Source organism: Trachypithecus francoisi, unplaced genomic scaffold (assembly GCF_009764315.1).
Source record: "Trachypithecus francoisi isolate TF-2019V2 unplaced genomic scaffold, Tfra_2.0 Lachesis_group1, whole genome shotgun sequence".
Lineage (NCBI taxonomy): Eukaryota > Metazoa > Chordata > Mammalia > Primates > Cercopithecidae > Trachypithecus > Trachypithecus francoisi.
The window spans coordinates 25166634-25191372 of record NW_022681454.1 but is presented as its reverse complement, the minus strand read 5'-3'; the positions used below and the strand labels follow the sequence as shown (position 1 = coordinate 25191372).

The 24739-nt window shown below is 42.9% G+C and overlaps 1 protein-coding gene across 2 annotated transcripts in view; it reads left to right on the top strand.

The window, feature by feature from the left end:
- The window catches only part of SEL1L3 (SEL1L family member 3), a 117071-nt gene that overhangs the window by 8608 nt on the left and 83724 nt on the right, over positions 1–24739 (top strand). For both annotated transcript variants that reach the window (XM_033213925.1, XM_033213924.1), the window contains exons 2-6: positions 6802–7372; positions 19322–19448; positions 21080–21201; positions 21541–21656; positions 24455–24513. In XM_033213925.1, coding sequence (XP_033069816.1) covers positions 6802–7372; positions 19322–19448; positions 21080–21201; positions 21541–21656; positions 24455–24513 — 995 coding nt within the window. The remainder of the gene's footprint in view (positions 1–6801; positions 7373–19321; positions 19449–21079; positions 21202–21540; positions 21657–24454; positions 24514–24739) is intronic.

Genomic DNA, 24739 nt, shown 5'->3' with positions numbered 1-24739 from the left:
ACTTGAACCTGGGAGGCAGAGGTTGCAGTGAGCTGAGATTGTGCCACTGCACTCAAGCCTGGGTGACAGAGCGAGACTCAGTCTCAAAAAAAAAAAAGCTTGATAATTTAGAAAAGAAGTTGGCAAACTATAGGCCTGTGGGCCTGTCCAGTCAGCCACCTGCTTTTGTAACCAAAGTTGTGTGGGACCGTGGCCATACTCATTCAGTTGTGTGTTGTCCCTATGGCTGTTTCAAAGTGTCCCTGCAAAACCTAAAATATTTACCATCTGGCTTTTTTTTTTTTTAACCAAGAAATTCAGCTGACCTCAAATTTAGAATAGCACTATCCAGTAGAAATACAATATGAACCACAAATTTCAAGCCACATATATAATTTTAAATTCTCTAGTAGCTATGTTAAAAAAGTAAAGAGAGGCCAGGCACAGTGGCTCACGCCTGTAATCCCAACACTTTGGGAGGCCAAGACACGTGGATCACCTGAGGTCACGAGTTCGAGACCAGCCTGGCCAACATGGCAAAACCCTGTCTCTACTAAAAATACAAAAATTAGCCGGGCGTGGTGGCACATGCCTGTGATCTCAGCTGCTCAGGAGACTGAGACAGGAGAATCGCTAGAACCGGGGAGGCAGAGGTTGCAGTGAGCCAAGATTGCCCCATTGTACTCCAGCCTGGATGACAGGGTGAGACTTCATCTCAAAAAAAAAAAAAAAAGTAAGGAGACCAGGCATAATGAATATTAATATATTCTATTTAATTCAGTGTGTCCAAATATTGTCAACATATAATTAATATAAAAATTATTAATGAGGTATTTTGCAGCCCTTTTTTTATATGAAGGCTTTGAAATTCAATGTATATTTTACACTTACAGCACATCTCAAATCAGACCAGCCACATTACAAGTGCTTAATATGACCTGTGACTACCATGTTGAATAACATATGTTTAGCACCTATATACCTTGAGGTAACTTTTACTGTACCTGAGACTTTGAAACAGGTGAAAATGAAATAATCTTCAAATGAGTATATGGAGAGTTTTTTTGAAACAGAATTTGAAGGGACAGCTCTGTGGAGAGTATGTGGTGAAATGTGTATATGCCTTCTTATTTTTATTTTTATTTTTGGGGGGACAGGGCCTTACTCTATTGCCCAGGCTGTAGTGCATTGGCACTATCATAGCTCACTGTAACCTTGAATTTTGAGGCTCAAGTGATCTTCCTGCCTTGGCCTCCCAAAGCACTGGGATTACCAGCATGAGCCACAGCACCCGGCTTGTATATACTTCTATTATCCACAATGTTATAAGCATGGACCATCAAACAAAACTTGAAACCATGCTCAGGGTGCTGCGCTAATTAGTAAAGAAAAGTGGACTGGTGCACTTTTAGCAGTAAGATGTAAAATAATGAACATGGTTATTATGAACTACACTTTTCTAGTAAAATCAAATGGCCTTTTCCCCAGCATTCTGTTTAAAAGAGGTTTTCACTGGAGGTCCCAGCATCAGCATTAAAAATCTGACACCCTCCATTCCCACTCAGAAAAATATCGTAGTGGGAGAGCTGAGCCTGGGTGAGTTTTTAAGGTATACGAGGAAGAGGTTTCAAGTCATTCTTTGGGAAAAAAGAAAATGTGATATTTAATACACCTCTGCATGTCCTGGGCTGCCTTTTGTCTCACAAAATAAGCAAATGTCTTATTTGACATTTGACTTATTTGTGGGATTAGTGAGGCAAACATTCGGGGCATTGCTTTGGAATAAGGCGTGTTGGTGGTCACCCTTCGGCTGATTCGGTTTCCACCAGCACCAGTGATCTCTGGCCTTGGGTGAAACTCTGTTGTGGACTTAACACTGTGATTTGCATCTTGAGGGTGGGGGCGACATCTTGGCACATCTGGCTGAATGAATAAACCAGTGTTCATGGACAAATGCTGGGTGCATCCCTATTCGTGTGGAAGCAGAATTTAGCCTAGAGTTTCCAGGCGGCCATGGAATGGTGACCATTAGTCACCACTGATATCATTTGCTATGGCATGGGTAAGGTGGGAGTGGGCGGGCGGCTAGAAGACGAGCCAGGTTTCTGGGTTTGCCTTTGCTAACCCGCCAGCTGGGTGATGTTGGAGAATGTCACCTCTTGATTGTCATTTTCTTATCTGCAGAATAAGAGAGTAGACTGGCTTGTCACCAGACTCATCCATTGTAACGTTCTCTGCTTCTAATTATGAGATGGTTTTTATATGTGTTTCCTCCTTGTAATCTGGCAGTATGAACGAGAACATAAAACAATTAAACCTCTCCTGGGGGGGGTGGCACGGACAGTTTGCACTGTGCCCCCTTCTTTATATATCTCTTCCCACAGGTTTCCCATGACTGATCAAAAGGAATTGCTAGCCCTTCTCCTATTCTCCCTGCCATTTGCAGAAGACACGGTTTCCACTGTGACCCTTTTTTTTTTTTTTTTTTTTTGAGACAGAGTCTCACTCTGTCACCAGGCTGGAATGCAGTGGCATATTGGCTCACTGCAAGCTCTGCCTCCCGGGTTCAAGCGATTCTCCTGCCTCAGCCTCCCGAGTAGCTGGGACTACAGACATGTGCCACCACGCCTGGCTAATATTTGTATTTTTTGTAAAGACGGAGTTTTACCATGTTGGCCAGGATGGTCTCGATCTCTTGACTTTGTGAACCACCCACCTCAGCCTCCCAAAGTGCTGAGATTACAGGCATGAGCCACCATGCCCAGCCCACTTTGACCTTTTAGGATAGTTGCTTTCTCCTCACCTACTTAAAAAAAAAAATTGTGTAGTACACAATTCAAAAGTTAGGGACGGATGTACAGTGCATCTCTCTCTCTGGTTTTTTTTTTTTTTTTTTTTTGAGACGGAGTCTCCCTCTGTCACCTAGGCTTGAGTGCAGTGTCATGATCTTGGCTCACTGCAAGCTCTGCCTCCTGGGTTCACGCCATTCTCCTGCCTCAGCCTCCCGAGTAGCTGGGACTACAGGCACCCATCACCACGCCTGGCTAATTTTTTGTATTTTTAGTAGAGTCGGGGTTTCACTGTGTTAGCCAGGATGCTCTCTATCTCCTGACCTCGTGATCCACCCTCCTTGGCCTCCCAAGGTGCTGGGATTACAGGCGTGAGCCACTATGCCCGGTGCATCTCTCTCTCTTATTCTGTCTCCTGGTCACCTCATTCTTATCCCTGTAAGCAACCAGTGATAAGTGTATTCAAGTGAATATGCACATGTACATGTATATGTATGTGTGGTGTGTGTGTGTATTTAATCCAAATGGTATTTCTGAATCTGTTTTTAAAAAGCAAGCAAAAAAATGGGAAGTGACTGCCAGTGGGTACTGGGTTTCATTTTGGGGCAATGAAATATTTGAAAATTGATTGTTGTAATGATTGATTGTTGACTAGCTCTATAAATCTACTAGAAAACATTGCAACTTACACTTTCAATGTGTGAATTGTGTGGTGTGAATTACGTTTCAGCAAACCTGGAATTTCAAAACCTGGGCTGGGCGCGGTGGCTCACGCCTGTAATCCCAACACTTTGGGAGGCCGAGATGGGTGGATTACCTGAGGTCAGAAGTTCGAGACCAGCCTGGCCAACTTGGCCAACCCCATCTCTACTAAAAACACAAAAATTAGCCGGGTGTGGTGGCACGTGTCTGTAATCCCAGCTACTTGGGAGACTGAGGCAGGAGAATCACTTGAACCCGGGAGGCAGAGGTTGCAGTGAACTGAGATTGTGTCACTGCACTCCAGCCTGGGTTACAGAGTGAGACTCCATCTCAAAAAAAAGAAAACCCTGAAAATTCAAAAACAAACAAAAAAAACAGACACAAAACCCTTTGAGATCATTCCGTTATCTGTACGTGGAGAGCTTCTTCCTTTTAATAACTGTGTAATACTCTATGAGTGGATATACTATTTTTATTTAACCAGCTCCCTTTTGATGGTTATTTAGGCTCCCCATGTCCTGCAGTTACAAACTGTACTGAAGTGAAAATCTACACAAACATCATTTTGCACAACTTTGAGTGTATTTGTAGGTTAAACTCCTAGAAGTGAAATTGTTGGTGCAGAGGGTGAGTGCATTTATAATTTTAGTAGGTATTACTTGATTGACCTCATAGAGATTAGAGATTACTGCCACCAGCAATACATAAGAGGGCATGCTTCCTACACTCTGGTCAGTACAGTGTGTTATCTGACTTTTTGATCTTTGCAAATCTAGTGGGTAAAAAATGGTATCTCAGCGCGGTTTCAGTTTGCATTTATCTTACTGTGAATAAGCATTTACCTGTTGATTAACTATGTCGTTTGCTCATTTTTGTATGAATTGTTAGCCTTGTTTCTAATTGACATTGACTATCAGTTGCTTTAAAAGGGAGACACCATCCCCTTGTACAGAAACCTTTGTTGATTCTTTGCTGTCAGTGGAATAAAAGTTCACATTCCTTGGGCTGGGACTCAGTGTTCTCCAGGGCCAAACTCTACTTTTCTTTTCAACCACATACCTGCGTGTTCACATAACTACTTTCTATTCCCTAAGTATACCTGCATTCCCCTGGCTCTTGCCCAGCTTATGCTGTTCACACCCTCTGCAGTGCCTTTCCCTTGTCTCTCTACCTGAGGAACTTCTTTTCATTCCTCAAAGCCCAACTGAGATACCATTTCTTCCATAAAGCCTATCCCAGACCTTCCAGTTAGAATTATTCTCTCCCAGTGCTATGCACCCTCGGGCTTGTTTACAGTTTGGTGGGAACACTGACCACATTTTGCCTGTATTGCCATTGTTTATAGACATGATTCCCTGATACCAAATTTCATGTCTTGTCCATCTTTGCCTCTCCCACAGTTCTAAGTCAGAATTGAAAAAAGGAGTTTTTATTTCTTTCCTCGGAGGAGACCAAAGTGACTTTTTTTCTTTTAAATTGTGGTAAAAAGATGCATGCATTAAAATGTACCATTTTAATCATTTGTAAGTGTATAGTTCAGTAGTGTTAAGGACATTCCCATTATTGTGCAACCAGCACCACTTTCTATCTCCACACTATTTCATCATCCCAAACTGAATCTCTAGACCCATTACATCCTAACTCCTCAATCCCCTCTTCCCTTAGACCCTGGTAACCTCTATTGTACCTTCTGTCTCTGCGAGTTTGACTACTCTAGGCACTTCATGTAAGTGGATGATACAATATCTGTTCTTTTGTGTCTAGCTTGTTTTACTTAGCATCATGTCCTCAAAGTTCATCCATTTTACAGCATGTATCAGAATTTCATTATTTCATTCCCTTCTATGGGCTGAATAATATTCCATCCCACATATATACCACATTTTTTCTACCCATTCATCCGTGAATGGACCGTTGGGGTTGCTTTTGGCTAGTGTGAGTAATGCTGTTATGAACATGAGTGTACAAATCTCTCTTCAAGTCTTTGCTTTAAATTTTTGTGGTGTATATCCAGAAGTGGAATTGCTGGATCTGATCATATCATAATTATTTTTTGAGATGCAGTCTCACTCTGTTCCCCAGGCTAGAGTGCAGTGGTGTGATCTTGGCTCACTGCAACCTCCACCTCCCAGGTTCAAGCAATTCTCCTGCCTCAGCCTCCCAAATAGCTGGAATTACAGGTGCACACCACCACTCCTGGCTGATTTTTGTATTATTAGTAGAGACAGGGTTTCATCATGTTTACTAGGCTGGTCTTGAACTCCTGACCTCAGGTGATCCACCCACCTCAACCTCCCAAAGTTCTGGGATTACAGGCGTGAGCCATCACGCCCAGCCTGATCATATGATCATTCTGTGTTTAATTTATTTGAGGAACTGCCATACTGCTTTCTACAGTAGCTGCACCATTTTACGTTCTCACTAAGAGTGCCTAAGGGTTCCAGATTCTCCACATCTTCACCAACACTTGTTATTTTCTGTGTGTGTGTGTGTGTGTGTGTGTGTGTGTGTTTTATAATAGCCACCCTAATGGATATGCAGTGGTCCAAAGTGACCTTTTTCTATTGTGTTTTGGATACCTGAATCACAAAGTCATATTTAGGAGAGCTCTTAGCATTCATATATCAGCACCTCATGCTCAAAACCTTGCCTCAACTTCATGACCAGATAAACAAGCATTCAGCTAAAATCTTTCTTGGTGCATGTAGCATCGTCTATGGTGAAAGAATTGGACAACACAGCCCATCGTCTGAGCTTGCTTGTGACCAGGAGCAATAGAAGCCTCTTGCCTGTCCATATATCACGCAGGCTTGCCCTGGCTTCAAACTTATGGGAGAAAAAGGGGCCAGGGTGGCATCCCTGTTATGTTCCCTTGAGGGTGCACTTTGCACTTTTCTGCCACCCTTTGACTTGGTACTGTCGGATCCACCACTTAAAGTCAGGACAATGGTTTGAAAATGTCTGAAGCTGTGTTGTCTCTGTTTTATTCTAAGGCAGGTTCCATCGCTACTGGATTTGTTGTGAACCAGCTTCTGCCTTTGAAAACCAACTCTGGAATTATTGCCACGTAGATGTGACAGTCACATTCTGATCAGCAGATGTTACTGGGTCTGGGGAGAGAGTTTAATGTGACCTCATCTTCCATTGTATTTGTGTGTTGGTTTTTCCCCAATTCTTCAGTAATGGTTTTGACATCTTTTATCTCCTGCATTCATTCATTGCTTTATGTAGACTGATATTTTTTATCCCAGGAAAATAATGATTCGCATACCTGTTATGATGAGGATTTTTAAACTTTCTGTATTGCTTACTTTCTTTTTCTTTTTTTCAGAATGTTGTACCGTCTTTGGGTAGGCAGACTTCCCTGACGACGTCAGTGATACCCAAAGCTGAGCAGAGCGTGGCTTACAAAGACTTTATTTATTTCACTGTCTTTGAAGGAAATGTTCGCAACATTTCTGAAGTCTCGGTTGAGTATTTATGCTCTCAGCCTTGCGTTGTCAATTTGGAAGCAGTTGTTTCATCTGAGTTCAGAAGTAGCATTCCCGTGTACAAAAAAAGGTGGAAGAATGAGAAACATCTTCACACCAGCAGGACACAAATAGTACATGTGAAATTTCCAAGCATTATGGTTTACAGAGATGATTATTTCATCAGACATTCCATCTCTGTATCTGCAGTGATAGTACGCGCCTGGATTACTCACAAATACAGTGGCGGAGACTGGAATGTTAAATGGGAGGAAAACTTGCTCCATGCTGTAGCAAAGAATTATACCCTCCTGCAGACCATCCCGCCTTTTGAACGCCCTTTCAAAGATCATCAAGTGTGCCTTGAGTGGAACATGGGTTATATTTGGAACCTTCAGGCAAACAGGATTCCACAGTGTCCTCTGGAAAATGGTAGGTCATCTCTCTTGCTAGGAACCTAATTCTCATTTTTTTCAGATAGCCTGTATCATGATCGAATGGCAGGATAAAATTCTTCTATTAGTGACGGGGGATATAGGGAAAATGGAGGGACACATTGAGTCTGTGACTTTGAAGTCTGAAGACAAAAGGAGAAAAATTAAAATGGGAAGAGAGGAGAAAGATTAGTAGAGAGCAGGACCAAAGATGAAAGAGCAGAACAGAGGAGCTGAGGAAGATGGACTTTGAGAGGGTTAGATCTGCTTTAAGCTGGAAAGGAGTATTCATGCCACCGAAACAAGAATTGGGAAAATCTTCCCATTCCCCCACAAGCCCACTAAATTTCTTTTCTTTCTTTCTTTTTTTTTTGAGACAGAGTTTTGTTCTGTTGCCCAGGCTTCAGTGCAGTGGCGAGATCTCGCTCGGCACACTGCAACCTCTGCCTCCCGGGTTCAAGCAATTCTCCTGCCTCAGCCTCCCGAGTAGCTGGGATTACAGGCGCCTGCCACCATGCCCGGCTAATTTTTGTATTTTTAGTATAGATGGGGTTTCATCATGTTGGCCAGGCTGGTCTCAAACTCCTGACCTCAGGCGATCTGCCTGCCTCTGCCTCCCAGAGTGCTAGAATTACAGGTGTGAGACACCATGTCCGGCCTCTATTATTTTTAAGCAGAGTGTTTTATCTTGGAGGAGATGAGAACCTAAAGGAACCCTTCCGACGGAAAGGGAGGTTGTATCACCGAATGGTAACCTCTGGCTGGGCAGGATTCCTGCCCTGCCACTTTCTATCTCTGTAACCTTGGAACTCTCTGAGCCTCAGTTTTCCTATCTGTAAAATGGGGATAATAAACAGTTCCTTCAGGTCAGTACTATGAGGACTAAATGAGATGTGATTGCTTAGCACATCATCAGTTCTCAGTGAAAAGTTGTGATGATGATAGAGTCCACACTCTGCGTTTTATCCTAATTGCCACATGGTCACAAACTCAGCAGGACCAATCCCGGAGGCTCCCAGGCCCTTCTACAGCCTTCGTGAAGCCCAGGGCTGGAGATCTCAGGTGTGTGCTGAGAGGAGGCACTCTCAAGTTCTCTCCATTGTGCAAGGAGCGCCTTGCTCTGTGAATGCTGAGTGCCTGTCAGCTCTTCTTCTGCCCCCTCAGTGGGGAGCCCTCCACAGTTGTTTCCTCAACTATGGCCCTAGGACCACCTGTGACAGAATTACAAACGTTTGTTGCAAATCCAAATTCCTAGGCCCCGTCCTTCATCTACTTAGTTGGGATCGGCGGGGGCAGAGGAAGGCCTGGAATCAGCATTTTAAACACCTTCCTCACGACTCTGATGCAACCTAAAACTTGAGAACCTGCGGGCCAGGGACAGAGCTGGTTGGACTTAGGATTGCTAAGGTTCCCGTGACCCAACCCCCAGCCAGGTTTGGCAGGCAGAGGACATCCATGGGCTTGTGGCAACAGGCCGTTCTCATCTTCAACAGGACGGGTGTAGGACAAGGTGACTTAAGGACATGCTCTCTAAGTTTTTCCTCTAGTGATCAACTTCTTGTCACCTCTGGGATGGGATTTCTGTTGGGCTCTCTTTGGGGAAATAATGGCTGTAGCGATTTCTTGGTACTGTCCCAAAACAGCTCTGCATCAAATGAAAACTGAAAGGTCCTGTGTCACCATATGTGATAGCTGCTCAGAGGCCACTTACCCTAGAACTGGCACATATGACATATTCCAAAACTTTTTCTTGTTTTGAGACAGGGGTTCACTGTGTTACCCAAGCTGGAGTGCAGTGGCATGATCATAACTCACTATAGCCTCAACATCCTGGGCTCAAGCAATCCTCCCACCTCAGCCTCCCGAGTAGCTGGGACCACAGGCATGCACCAGCACACCCAGCTGATTTTTAAATTTTTTTGTAGAGATGGGGTCTTCCTATGTTGCCCAGGCTGGTCTTCAACTCCTAGGCTCAAGCAATCCTCCCGCCTTGGCGTTCCAAAGTGCTGGATTAAAACTATTTTGAAATAATTACAGATTCACAGAAAGTTGCAAGGGCTACAGAGTCCCCTGTGTATCCTCACCCCAGCTTCCTCATTTTCCATATCTACAGTGCAAAATCAACACTGGGGAAGTAACGCTGATCTAATACTGTTAACTGGACTCCAAGACCTTATTCAGATTTTACCATTTTTTACAGGGGCTCCTCTGTTTGTGTAGAGCTATACAATTTTAACCTACGTTTTAATAGCCCTGTCTGTCTGGCTTATTCTGCGTTTGTACGGTGCTTTAAATGAAAAGATGGCTAGAAGATGAAAGCAAATTCCCTTTCTGTTTGTGTGCACATAGCGGGGAGGGTGGGATGGGTAGTTAAATGTCTGAAAGCAGTCAAATCAATCATTTTGATGATCAGTGTGCCTCCCTCTTCCAGGCAGAGCCCCATGCAGGCATCTGTCTGGAATACCTTCCACAGGGCTACCTAATTTGTTAAGGGGAAGAGAGCATGGGGCACACACAGCCACAGTTTGCTGTACCTCTGACTTTGGCAGGGATTAATGATTCCATTTCATATTTGACACATCATGTATTTCTCATTGAAGAATGACTGAATTGCAAGCTGGAAGTTTCCAAATGAAATCATTTAACGAACTGGCTCAGTTCTTAAGGTGTCTGAATATGCCCTTAAAATGTGAAACGTCTTTTCCTTCTTTTGTTGTTTCTTCTCATATTCACAGGGCTTAGGAACAGCACAGTGGGGTTTTTCTCCTCACCTGCTTCAGAGCATTACCTCAGGAGTGAGAATTAAACCATAATGCAGAGAAAACCCTTTTCCAAGAGTTAAAGTCACTGAAAATGGTGGGGCGCTCCATGCACCCTCAAAATAAGCTCTGATCACAAGGCTGTGATTTGGTTACTGAAAAAGGGGCACACATTCTTCCTTCTCCAAAGACAGGTCACAAGCACGTCTGCAGCAGTCCCATGGAAAACATCCATGACCTTTGTTCCAGATCTGGGCTGTGGGGATGGAAGGGGGCCAGGCCTCTGGTTTGTTTTTAGCAGGGGCTTCTTGATGAACAAGAATCAAGTCAGAACAAGATGGCATCAGTGAGGCGCCGAGCTGAGCCACAGGGGGCCTGTCATGTATGACCCCTGTCTCAGCCAGCACTGATGTGGGGTTTCAGGGAAGGTTTTCTGTGTCAAGTGCCTGGTGTCCTACGATGGCCCTGCCTCTGAACTGAAGTACTCCCTGACTTGCTTTCATTTTCCTTTTCATGTATAAAAAGAGTCAAAGTCCCTGTGCCCTGGTGTTCTGAAAGTGTGCTTGGAGGGCCTCCACCACCGGCTTTGCCGAGGCTCCCGAGGCGAGGGCTGCATGTGTCCAGACATGGCTTTCAGCAGCTTATCTCCTTTGCCAGGCCAGACCCGGCCAGGCCATGAGGCTGATTTTTGGTGGAGATGCAGCAGACGTTTACCCAGTCCTGCGTGGAAAACCTAACCGAGATGAGAAGTCAGTAGCCATTGGGAACACGTGTGTGCCACGACTTGGCCACGTGCCCCCGGTGCACCTGTTGCTGCTGCATCCTGGGTGTGGGGGGCATACGTAGCCATAGGCAGACTATGAATCTACCTAGTGTGGCTTATTTCCTTGAGGGAAGGGACTGGGCGTTTCTGTTGTCCCTCCCAAATCACATGTGTGCCTGACTCACGCTGGAGTCATGGAAAGAAAGGAATCAGCCATGCAGGCTGGTGACTTGGGCCCCAGACCTGGGGACCCACCTGGACTTCTCTTCCTGTCATACTCTATTTTGAGAGTCACCTAGTGCTGACTGTATGTGTCACATATTCAGTCCCTTCTTGCATTTCTCATCACGTGGAGTGCCATTGTCCTGGTCTAAGCCATCATCCTCCTGTCTGGACTCCTGGCACTGCCTGCAAGTGGCCCCCCAGTTTTGCCCATCATACCCTCTTGACCCCCCACCAGCAGCCAGTGCAAGCTGATCACATCACTCCCTGATTAAACCCCCCAGTTCCTCCCATTGCTCACTATCCCAGTTAAGATCAACCCATGCCCCTTACTCTGTGGGAATCTGTCTCTGTCCCCTTGCAGCCTCGTGTCCCACCATGCACACCCTTCCTGACTGCTTCCAGCAACAGGAAGCCTCCTTGCTTCTCCTGGAGCATACCGAGTTCATTCTTACTTTGGGACATGTGTGTGACTGCTCCCTCCACCTAAGATGCTCTTCTCCCAGATCACCACATGGCCACTTCCTTACCTCACTCACCCCTCTGCTCCAATGCCATCTCCTCAAGATGGCTCTCCCAGCCACCTTATCTAAGACAGCAGGCCCACCCCACCGCCCTGCCTGTTATTGTCCACCTTCATTTTCCTTCCTGGCCTGATCACCACTGGATGGTTTCCGTAAATATCTTTAGTTGCCTATGTGCCTATTGCCTGGTCCACACTGGAGCACAGGCTCCACGAGGCCGGGGGACTTGTTTGCTTTGTTCTGATGCTGAGCATAGAGCCCTGCACTCATGACTATTTGTTGCTTGAATGAATGCTCTTAGCCAAGGGGGAAGGACAGTTTGTGAACGTCACACACTGATACCCTTGCAGGGCTGTGTTGCCACATGAGGGAGTGTGTGGGGGTGGGGGTGGCTGTGCTCCTTCCCTAGGGCCACTGCACACACTCCGCAGCTTCCCAGACACACCCACCGGAGCTGTGCTAGTTAAGTCTGCAGGCTTCTCCTGTTCAGGGATTCTCCTTCGCAGCCACAGGTAAGCTCAGCTTCCCCTTTGTGGTTTAAGTCTTTGATTCCCCACCCCTATGTCTTTGCTAAAGCAGTTTCTTTCCCCTAGAATAGCTCCTGTTCCGCCCCGACTCCCCCAGCCCACGAAGCAACACCTCCCCCCACTGCCAGTTTCCATGTCTGCTTGGCAAAATCATGCCCCTATTTCAACAACTGGCTCAAATTTCTAACACTTTTCTAGCCCCCACCCTGAAGTTTTGTTGAGTTTTTTTTTTAGTTTCCACAACCAGAAATTAACTTCCTAACTGCTGGCCATCAGAATGCTCTATTGGTACTGCTCCTATGACATGTATCATGATTCATTCAATTAAACAAAGATTGAGCACCTATTATGGATCAGTTTCTTTACTGAGTGTGAAGGCTCAAAGAGGAGGACAAAGCCACTCTCTTTAATGTGGCTACCAATAGTCACAGTCACTTACTGCTACTGAGCATTTGCTATGTGCCAGGCACTGTCAAAGTGCTTTATGTGGTTTACCTGGTTATCTAATTTTTTTTTTTTTTTTTTTTTTTTTTTGAGACAGGGTCTTGCTCTGTCATCCAGGCTGGAGTGCAGTGGCGCGATCTTAGCTCACTGCAACCTCTGCCTCCCGGGTTCATGCTATTCTCTTGAGTAGTTGGTGTTACGGATGTGTGCCACCATGCCCAGCTAATTTTTGTATTTTCAGTAGCGACAGTGTTTCGCTATGTTGGCCAGACTGGTCTCAAACTCCTGTCCTCAAGTGATCCGCCTGCATCAGCCCCCAAAGTGCTGGGATTACAAAGTGCTGGGTGAACTGCAGTGTCTGGCCCATTGTTATTTAATTTAATTTGCCCAATATTCCACTGGGATATTCACCAAGGAGAAAACAGAAAACTGACTCAGAGAGATAGAGTAGCTTGTCTAAGTTTGCACAGCTATTAATGAAGATGCTGGAGTTTGAACCTGGGTAGTTTGGTTCCCAAATCCCACACTTAACTCATTAGGCTAAACTACCAGGTGATGTCATGAAGCTATGTATTTATTTTAAGTCATTCATTCACTGAAAAACAGTTCCTGAGCAACCTGTATGTGTTAAGCACTTTGTGTGGCTTCTTCACAGAGGAGGTGACATTTTGACAGAGACTGGAAGAATGAGTAGAGTTTTCATGGATCATAAAGGAGGGGCCGGGCGCAGTGGCTCACGCCTATAAACCCAGCAATTTGGGAGGCTGAGGCAGGCAGATCACTTGAGGCCAGGAGTTAGAGACCAGCATAGCCAACATGGTGAAATTCCATCTCTACTAAAAATACAAAAAATTAGCCAGGTGTGGTGGCGTGCATCTGTGGTTCCAGCTACTTGGGGGGCTGAGGTGGGAGAATTGCTTGAATTCGGGAGGTGGAGGCTGCAGTGAGCCAAAACGGTGCCACTGCTCTCCAGCCTGGGCAACAGAGCAAGACTCTGTCTCAAAAAAAAAAAAAAGAGAGAAAAAAAAAGGAATGAAGGGAAGGACATTCAGCTTTCAGGTAGAGGGGAAGGCATAAGCTATGGCGCACAAAGAAGAAAATTCCTGATGGAGAAATGGTGACAAGCCTTTGTTCTTTGACAGGAAAGATGGCAATGAGGCTTCATCTCACAGGCTAGCTTGTGTTGATTGGGGGTGGCTGCCTAGAACATGGTGTTGAGTAGGATTCTGAGGATAAGTCTGCACTTACTGAGAAAGAGTGCCATGTCCATCAGTTACTGTCTGCCATGGAGTGGAAATGTGGACTAGCAGCACGCTTGCTGTGGTTTATTTTCCAAGACACAATCTCAGGTGTGAGATGGGCAATTCAAGAAGTAAGACTAGATAAGCAGGTTAGGAACACTCTTGGAAGGTTCTTAAATGCCCTAATGTCTAGCTTTATGAACATTTCTCTGAGCTTCCCTCTTAAATGAGAAACTCTGGGGCAACATGGTAGTTTTTTTCTTCTCCACTCTCTTTTCCTTTCACTAAAAATGCATTCTCATCTTCAGATCCAATGGACTGGAAGTATGATTTTTTTATAACAAAATTTCATTACAACAAAATGATTGAAAGTTAAGTCAAGTGTTGGAACCAGCCTTGACTTGTCTTTGTGAAAAAAATGGTTTATACAGCAGGACTATTCAAGTCAATGTCATGATAGTACTTTTAGTAGTTATAAACTATATATTTGGCATTAAAAAAAACCAGACCTAATTCCTTTTTTTCCAGTTAATCATGGTAGTCTGAACTTTTCAGTAATAACACTAATTAATGCCTAGCATTTACATTCCCCTTTATGATTTTCAAAACACTTTTTTCATGCACATTGTTTCATTTAATCCTCATAATAGTTCAGTGGGAAAAATAGTGTTATTCTGAACCTTTCTTTAACAAAGAGGAAAACCGAGGCTCAGGGAGTTTGTTTAACTGGAGTCCAGACTTCCTGATTCTTTTGACTTTCCTATGCCGCCTCTCTGAAATATGCTAATACAGTCCTAACCCAGGTTCTAAATTAGAAAGAATACTTTTTTTAAAGTTGAATTTTTATCGATGTGAATCATCCTGTTTTCTTCACCCACTGGACTTTGTGTCTTTGAAGCGGATTGGGCAGCCTCGGAGGCTGAGGGTGGGAAGGCCTTGGGATGTAGCTGGCTCCTTCTATCTGCCTGCCCGGAAGTGCTCAGAGCTTTTGTTCTCTTCTTTCATAGAAAAAAGGTAATACGTGTACACGGTAACAATAAAAAAAAAAAAAGTAAATAGTGTGAAAAGGTTTAGGGGAACTAGTAAGTTTCCACACCCCTCCCCTTTGAATCTTCTGGTCCTTTTCCCAGAAGTAAATTCATTAGCAACAGTTTCTTGTGTCTCCTTCTAGAAATTTTCTCTGCACATACAAGCGTTAAGTTGTGTCCCGTTCTCTTCCTGCACAAATGAGAGGATTCTAGAAACGGACCTGCGCTCATTAACAATACAGTAGATTTTTCTGTACCAGGACATGCTGCCGACCTCATTCTTTTCAGCAGCTCCTTAGCGTTGCATCGCCTGACAGACCATAATTTATTTAACCCGTCTTTTGCTGATGGTCATGCTGTTGCTTTTAGCCACAAGACTTCACTGAACATCCTTGTACATGTATCTTTGTGCACATTTATAAGCTTGTTTGGAGGATAAATTACTAGGAGTAGAACTGGTTTTATTCTTAAGATTCCTGTCATCAAATGTTCCACAGACTTCCTTAGGAACCTGCCTCACTGCCTGGTATCCTTTCTGGAGGAAGTTCTGACCTAAATCATATCTGCTAGAAAATCAAGTTTTTATTCTCAGGCGTTGGCTTTAAAGAAAATTAAACACCTTATTGGCCACTGGCTTTTGAATGTCTTGTGTTTGGAAAGCATTACTGAGCTGCCTGTGCTCTGGCTTTATTTCTCCAGGTTGAGAAGTCTTCGCTTCTTTCCCCGCAGATTCTGCTTACAGACTGGTAGTCATTGTGATTCCTTGCACTGAGACAGTCTTCAGCTTCTCCAAGGGTGGGCTGATGATCTCAGTGGCTTCATTGCTGTGTGTTTGAAGCACATCTGGAGTGGGGTTTTGTTGCGTGGAAGCGTTACCTTTTCCCGAGCAAGGAATCTGTGTCAGGGTTCTGATCACTCAGCTAAATTAGGGAATGGGCTACATAGTCGTCCCTTAACCCCACCTGACCCGGGGATGAGATTTAAAATATTAACAATCAGTGAGGGTGGGGGGCCTCGGTGAACCCCAGTGGGTGCTAGCCTTAGTGCTGAAGCCAGCTCCAGAGGCTGCTGCTGGGCCAGGCTCTAACTTGAAGGAGGGGCCAGGGTGGGTGGTGGGGCCTTGGAGGTTCCAGGTGACATCAAGTATCAAACCACAATAGAAATATTTCAGTGTTTGAGCAACCAGTATATCCGCACAGGGGCACACCCACTGAATATCAGCTGAGGTTCTCTCTGGGAGGACTTTTGAGAAGAAAAGCCCATTGGTTTGCAGTGGGGAAGCCAGGTTTGAGTCATATCAGGACTTCTTACCAGCTATGAAATCTTCAATAAGACACTCAATACTTTTCATGTCTCCAAATGAAGGGGTTTGCACCATATAATATCTCTTGTCTCTTCTTGTTCCAAAATTTGAGGCAATAATATAAACAAAACAGCAAAGTGTTCCTAACATCAACTGTTTTCCTGGCATTCTACATTTATGTCTTAATTATGTCTTTGTTTGTTTGTTTGTTTAACCTAAGCTCTTCATGCAAAATAAGCTAAAGAAATGAATTTGGGGAAAGGATTTGAAAGAAGAAAGGTCATTATTTGGCTTATGCAGTGTGATGCACATTATAGAACTGTGAACAGTACTAGGAGGAAGGGAGACAGGTTCAAATCCGACCTGGCCACACCTATATTCATTCATTCATCAAATATTTATGGGGTCTTTATCAAGTACTGCACACTGTTCTAGGCTCTGGGGATGGAATAGTGAATAAGTAAGGCCCCTGCTTTAATGAATACATTCTAGAGGCAAGCAGTAAACTTCTTTGGACCTAAGTTTTCCTACCTGTTAGTTATTTAGTGGTGGATGGCACTGGTACTGTTTCTCCGCATTCCACTGCCCATGACAAGACATTGCTAGTCAATTACAGCATTGCATGCAGCCATAATCAGTTATTAGACAATAGACCTATATGTTATCCTGGGATAAATAACATATCCTTTATGTTATTCAGATGAATTTTAAAGTCTTCTCCGGCTCCAAAATTTATTCTTGTTCATTACTTCTAATTGTAATCGAAAGACAGTATCATACTGAGGGCAAACTGCCTAGGACCCCAAATTATACATGTAGTGAAGCTACAGATTTGAAAGAAAACTACCATTACTTTGGTTTTGTTGGATACAAATAGTATGTGTTGGGTACAAATAGTATTGTAAAATTATTTTAGATCTTTGGGTCTGAGCTTTTTCCTTCATAATCTATTGCGGCCAGTTCTCCCATTTGACCTGCTTTATTTTAGTCTTTGGACAGGGGAGAGCTCATTGTCATTCACTTTTAACTCTTTCCACTTTAGAAACCTCCTTTATGAAGCTTCTTTATATTGGAGTCAGGTTGGGCAGAACTGAATCCCATTTGTTTTGACAAATGTTTCCACTGCACACTAGATCACTCAACAGCCATCACCAGCAGAAGGCTTCCTAGGGGTCTAACGTGGCCATCTGGTCTCTTCTGCTCCACTCAACATAGTGGAAGCCAAACCAAAGTTGAGCTGATGTCAACTTCCTTGGTGAATTTTTCCTTCAGATTCCAAAGAAAACCTTTGCAGTACTTCCATTTCTCACCCCTCTCACCACCCCCATAATAGACCTGCAAGTCCAGTTGGCCCAAATTGAGCTCGTATTGAAAAAACAAAGGTTTTAAGTACTTCTGTTGAAACTGGTAACTCCACTCTTTTGGATTTCCAAATGCATCTCTGCCTGTAACAAAGCATGTAGATTTGTGACTACTGGGGAGAAATTGGCTTATTTAATGGTATTAAATATATACACAAGGGCCTGAGATTCTAAAAACTGCTCTTGCGATTTCCAAATTGTTGTAAACCAGAGGTACCTCTCTATATAATAAAACTTTTTATTTCCTTTGGGAAATGAGAGCTGTGATGTCCAGCATCCTAGGCTGAAGCCTCCAAAATTTGTGCCAATATTGGTATTTGGTGAATTGCACGTAAATCAACTCTTGTCTCTCCAAGAAACCCAGGAAAATAGACTGTTTCCACCATTTAATCATGAATGTCTAAACTAAGGAGCATTTTAAGCAGAAGAAAAGTATCCTTTTTTTTTTTGAGACGGAGTCTTGCTCTGTCGCCCAGTTTGGAATGCAGTGGTGCCATCTCAGCTCACAACAACTTCTGCCTTCTGGATTCAAGCAATTCTCTTGCCTCAGCCTCCCGAGTAGCTGGGATTACAAGCACACACTCCCATGGCCCGCTAATTTTTTTTGTATTTTTAGTAGAGATAGGGTTTCACCATGTTGACCAGGCTGGTCTTGAACTCCTGACCTCAAGTGATCTGCCCACCTTGGCCTCCCAAAGTGCTGAAATTACAGGTGTGAGCCACCATGCCCAACCAAGAAAAGTATTCTTACACCTTGGTTGAGTTAAGTGGATTCTCTTTTCTTTAGTTGGGGAGAATATGGAAAACCAAAAATTCATACTTAGGCTTGCTGAAAGCGGTAGGTATTAAGTATAGATGAAATAACTCAGTTCTCCCTTTAAGATTTGTTATGAACATCCCTATGATTTTTGGGTTATGGAGAAGAATTCTTTTGTGTTTGTGAAATAAAATGGAAGACTTTCCAATGTTAAAGTATATGGTTAGTAATTTTTATGTAGGGTAGTATGTTGAATTTACTGTGGAAAGTTTGCACAGAACAAAAAAACCCTGCAATTTTAAGAGTATGGATTCTGAAACCAAAGAGCTGGAGTTCGAATGCCAACTCCATCTCTTATTTAACCCTCTCTGATGCTCAGTTTTTAATGTGTTAAATGGGGATAATAAAAGAACCTATTTCATAGTTTGTTGTGAAATGAAGTGAGATTATCCCTGAATTGTGTTTAGCATATTGCTGGTGTATACTAAATATTAGTTACTGTTTTGGCAACCATGCCTCTGTTTTCTCATCTGTAGACTGGGGATAATAATGAAAATTAAATGAACAAATTTATGTAGCATGTTTACAGAAATGTCAGGACCATAGTGAGAACTACGAAACTGTTAACTTACTGCTGTAACACAAATTCAGATGCTTTTCTTAGCATTCAGAGGGCAGGATGTGAAATGATTATGAACACAGAAGCCTGAGTTCAAAACCTGAATTGTGGTTCTATCACTTATTAACTTTGTGAACTTAGCCTCGGGCTTTGCCTCTGCAGAATGGAACTAATAATAGAATCTACTTAACGGAGTTGTTATGAAAAGTAATTGACATGGTCTCTGTAAAGTGCTTAGCATGGTGCTTGGCGTATATTCAACAGATGTTTGCTGGTATTTTTAGGGTATCTCACTTAAATGTTTGATTGGAGCTCAGCAGAGGCTTTCAGGATGAATGCCATTTGGGAAGGAATGTTTTTCTGGATATAATTGAAAGGGAGCCGTTTTGCTGTTTGCAGATGTGGTTGCCCTGCTTGGCTTTCCTTATGCCTCCAGTGGAGAAAACACAGGCATTGTCAAGAAGTTCCCGAGGTTTCAAAACCGAGAGCTGGAGGCCACTCGACGCCAGCGGATGGATTACCCAGTGTAAGGATGGGTAGTAGAAGGGAGCTGGTTGGGAAGTGCTTGTTTTATTTGAGGACCAGGGCAGGCTAGTGGAAGAACTCCTTAGGACAACACACCACGGTAAGGTGTTTTGCAAAAATGTTGAGATCTCCGTGGCTTAGACAGAATTGGTGGACCTGAAAACCTCAAATGAGTCTTGAATTATCCTTGCATTTAACAGTCCTCAATTTGCCTTAGCCTCCTTCCATGACATGAGTAGACAGCAAGGTGTTGAAGCCTGAGGCCCTACAAGGTCTCAGGTGCAGCCAGCCAAAGCCAGCACAGATTGCAGCCTTGGCTTTGCCTTTCTGTCATGGAAGATTGGACGAGCTGTTTGAAATCTCACAACTTCTGATCTCCTCCATTGATTTCAGCCAGACCCAGATACATGTATTTTTTTTTTTTCCCTGCTGCTGAATTGAAGATGCTGAAAATGGTTCCTGGTTCACCTCAGACCAGATGGATTTAGCAGAGTGATTTAATTCTTCCCATGCTGCTGGCTGTAGAAAGATCTTGAGTCACTTTACCGAGCGTATGTTCTTGCTAAGCTTCCTTGTAATAACTTATCTTCATGAGCTTGCTCAGCTGGGTGGGTCAGGAGGGAGCTGTGTGGCACCATCTGTTTGCGTATCATACCACTGATTTTGAGGCCAGATTATAAAGACCAGAAAGGAATTCTTTGTGTGTATCTGCAAAGAACCTGGGGCACTGTCACTTTAACCCAAACTGTAAATTGGTTACTGGGGTAAATGAAGAGAAATCAATGCATTCATTTTGACCTCGATCCATGTTTCACATACAAAATGCAATCATTCCCACTTCCTCGTCTTTGAACTACTGGTCAGTAGCACTGTGTGTGGTGTCAAGGGGTGCTCAGCAACTCTTTTCTGACTGATTGATGGATCACATATCTTGGCTAAATGTGTCCTAGTTAAGTTGGCTACTGTTATTTTATCCTAACTCCACAAGTCACAGATGTACAATATTTTTTTCGACTAAAATAGCCCCAGTCCAGGAATGGGATAATTAGATTAATTGTTCTGTATTGATCAGCCAGGACCGTGATACTGAATAACCTAATCTGAGCATGAAAATAGCATATATGTGTCCCTGTTATCTCGTAGTGATGCCATTCATAGATGATCACATTTTTCTACCTTATGGCTTTTATCCGTGAAAGGAACAAAATTGCTTAAAAGGCTCTAATTATGTTTTTTCTTTTAATCATAGAAATTAAAATAGCTTCTTATCAAATCACCTCTTATTAAAATCCAGATTTTTAAAATCTATGTCTGACTTTGTAAGCCTTAATCAAGAATTCAAATAGGAGGCATGTGAGATTCTCAAAGAGGCACAGAAACAGAGTTTTTGGTGCAAGGTGGAAAGTCTGCCAGTTTTGTACAATGAAGCTTAACTCCTGTCTTTTGCAGTTACTATAACTACGTCCTTTGTTTCAAAAATCAAGCTTTGCAAGCTGATCTCCCATGATGAACGCAAAGGCAAATTCATCCCTTCATTGGAAAGAAAGCAATTTACTTGGTCATTGTTAACCATAATTACCTGTTCTTGGATGATATCAATCTGCAGAATTTTTTTCCCCCTCACTCTTATAGGTTTACTGTTTCATTGTGGCTTTATTTACTCCATTATTGCAAGGCCAACCTCTGTGGGATTCTGTACTTTGTCGACTCTAATGAGATGTACGGCACACCTTCTGTATTTCTTACGGAAGAGGGTGAGTATAAAACAGAACCTTTAAAACGATATTGTAATTTTTTGAAGCTCTACCTAGTGACAGATATGTCTGTCTAGAATAAGGAAGATACTGTCAACGTGGCAGCCCAGCAAGAGCAATGGCTTCCAAATGTGGGCTTCAGATGTAACTGATTTTCCCGGAAGCTTAAACCCAATGTCTTATTTACAAAGAAATGCATTTATAAACGCGCGTTTGGGTTTTGCTTTGTTTTGGGGGGAGTCTTGTAGTTTCTTAGGACAGTTGTTGAAAAGGTCTAGCTACTTCATTCACTCTTAGATATTTTTTGGTCATTTTCATGTGCTCGATTTTTCCTTTTAGGCTACTTGCATATTCAGATGCATCTTGTCAAAGGGGAAGACCTTGCTGTAAAAACTAAATTCATCGTACCTTTGAAGGAGTGGTTTCGACTGGATATCTCTTTTAATGGAGGCCAGGTATCTGTATGCATGCTTTATCACACGCCATACGAGTATTTTCGCTTAAAGTTAAGCATTACCATAAAGCCAGGGAGCAACAAAATCTGCAAAAGCAAATTTGTGGTAAATGATAGACTCTTTACAACTACACACTTGCTAAATCAAACTTTTATAGATGGAAGTTTAAATCATAAGAATCCCATCCCATTTAATTAACTTTTAAAGTGCTGCTTTTGACTGTAGGGTGAATGAATAAAGCATACAGGCAGCTCTATAGCCTTAGTGATCTGAGCAATTCAGTCCTTTTCTCCTGGGGAGATAGGCTTTGTGGAGATAAATGTTAAAACAATAATTGGCCATGTTTATATAGTGTTATGAGATCTACAACATTTTTTTTAAGGAAATGGATTGGTTAGTTCAGCCAAGAAATGATTTGACTGCTTTTGGCAAGTGAAGCAATTGCTTATGTTTGGCATTAAACAGATCATAATAACCAACACACATAAGTGATAATTCAGGTGGGATAGAGGGTCTTTATCTACTTTGTAGTATAAAACATTGTACGTAACTGCTTCAAACTCTCATAACATGAATTTTATGGATGATGGCAAATCTCTTGTTCTAATTGAAGACAGTCCTATTTCTCAATATACGCAGTGCCGGTTGGCCACCTTTTCCTGGTTGCTTTGTTTTCTCATCAGCTTTTCCTATTGATCTGTGATTTTCCTGTAACAAAAGTGGAAGAGGCATTTTGTTTGTCTTGTGGATAAGATGATGCACAGTCTTCCCTTGGTGTTTAGGTTGATCACATTTCCTTTTTTTTCTGTAAGAGAAAAGAAATCAGGTCAGTCCTTGCTGCTTTCCTGAGAAGAGTCTGTAAAATGTGAACTGGGATTCTTGGTATGTGTGTTTGTTTACTTACAAATGTTTGGTGACATAGCGGTGGTCCACATTTTAGCTTCCTAGCTATGTGAGAATTATGGTGGCCATAATAGCCTGGTTGCTGCTTTCTCCTATGGAGAAGGTCAGCTCAGTGCCATTGTCCCTGAGATAAGTATCAAATCATCAGAGCAGATTCACAGATCTTATTTTGCACCTGCTGTATGCAAGGCACTATGCTCAAGTTGCTTGTAGACTATTTATGGAAGTAACATTAAGGAGGTGAAGGACTGTTATAAAGTGAGCTTAATTGCCAGATGATAGCTGGTTGTGGTGGCTCGCACCTGTAATCCCAGCACTTTGGGAGGCTGATGTGGGTGGGTCACCTGAGGTCAGGAGACCAGCCTGGCCAACATGGTGAAATCCTGTCTCTAGTAAAATTACAAAAAGTAACTGGGCGTGGTGTGCGTGCCTATAATCCCACCTACTCGGGAGGCTGAGGCAGGAGACTTGTTTGAACCCGGGAGGCGGAGGTTGCAGTGAGCCGAGATGGCGCCACTGCACTCTAGCCTGGGTAACAGAGTGAGACTCTGTCTCATAATAATCATAATTTAAAAATAATTAATTGCCAGATGATTTGTATTGATTCCTAGAAGGGAGATGGCATTTTATGCTGGGATGCTTAGGGAAGATGTCACGAGAAGATTTCTCTGGTTGGACAGGATTTAGATGGAGAAGGGAGAAGAGGGTATTTCAGCATATTATTGGAGGTTAGCAGACAAACCAGTTTGACTAGAGTATAAATTTGTAGACTATAGAAAGCTAATGGAATGGAAAAATATGTCTTTAGGAGTAGAATGTGGAGAATCTTGGATATCAGGGAATTTAGACATCAACTTGCAAGGCACCATAGAAGATTTTTGAGCAGAAGATTAAAAGTAGTCCTTTAATGAAGGAGATACATTTAGTGGTGGAGTACATAGTTGAGTAAAGCAGGAGAGAAAGACCAGATAAGTGGGGGCAAAAAAGTTTTTTTGGTGTGTGTAGACTTTAGCCCATTTTTCCTTCTTCTTTCTATTCTATCTGGTCGAATATACATAGGTCCCAAACAACACATAATGCTTCCCACCCAAAATCCACCTCTGTGGTGGGACTACCATAGTCTGCCTTGACTGAATGTATAAATGACTTAAATGGTTGGTTTAGGCCAACAAGTGGCGTGAGTCATTTTCTTTTCTGTACCGACATGTTGTATGGCTGAACTGGGTTGGTTTCTGGTGGGTTAGTTGTCTTTCATATACCAAGTGTTGTAGCCATGTCTTTGAGACGCACCCTAGCACTTACTCTGTGGTGGCACTAGCAGAGTGTAAGTGGCTCCTTGAGTCCAGAGGCTTATGTTGGAGTCCAAGACATGAGAAGAGTGCATAAGAGACAGCTAACGGCATTCATGACAAAAAATAGTGTCCCTGTTAAAATGAGAATGATGATTCCAAGTGCTTAGGGAAAGGGAGGTGGGAACAGCAGTGCATGAAGAACATACACTACCAATCTTGTTTTCCCCCTAAGGCTCTCATGGAATCAGAGGGAGATTTTAAACACTCCTTGTAGTATCATACATATTTCCTTGTCTTTCTATACAATGAGCTTTTAAGGACAAATACATCAAATGAGCCTTTGGCTTGGAGTTTGGAAGTATCAGAAACTTGGTGGAAACTGCATTGTAGGTATTTTTAACCACATCAAGTCACATTTGGGGAAGTTAAATGTATGAAATCTTAAAATATGCACAGGGCTAGTAAACTGTTAATTTTATTTTTGCAGAAACTGATCAGGTAAAAGACTCTCCAAGACATATTATGAGTAATGTACACCAAGGCTGTATAGGTAATGTAGGGTGATGAGGCATAACTGATTCTTGTGTATCTCTCCCATCATAGATAGTAGTAACCACTAGCATTGGACAGGATTTGAAAAGCTACCACAATCAGACCATTAGGTAAGTGCGATTTTTCTTTTTATTCAAGATTTGCCTGCATGTGGGTTAAGGAATCGTCACACTTTAGCCCTCAGCCCTGATGTTATTCCGCATCTCCTCACTCAGCTTTTCCAAGCATGGATTATTCTCTGCCCTGTAGCTAGTCTTTGTACTTTTTTTCCTACCATGTACAAACTCTTTCTGTTTCCCCCAAAACCTTTTTTTCTAAGCAAGAAAAACTAGTCCT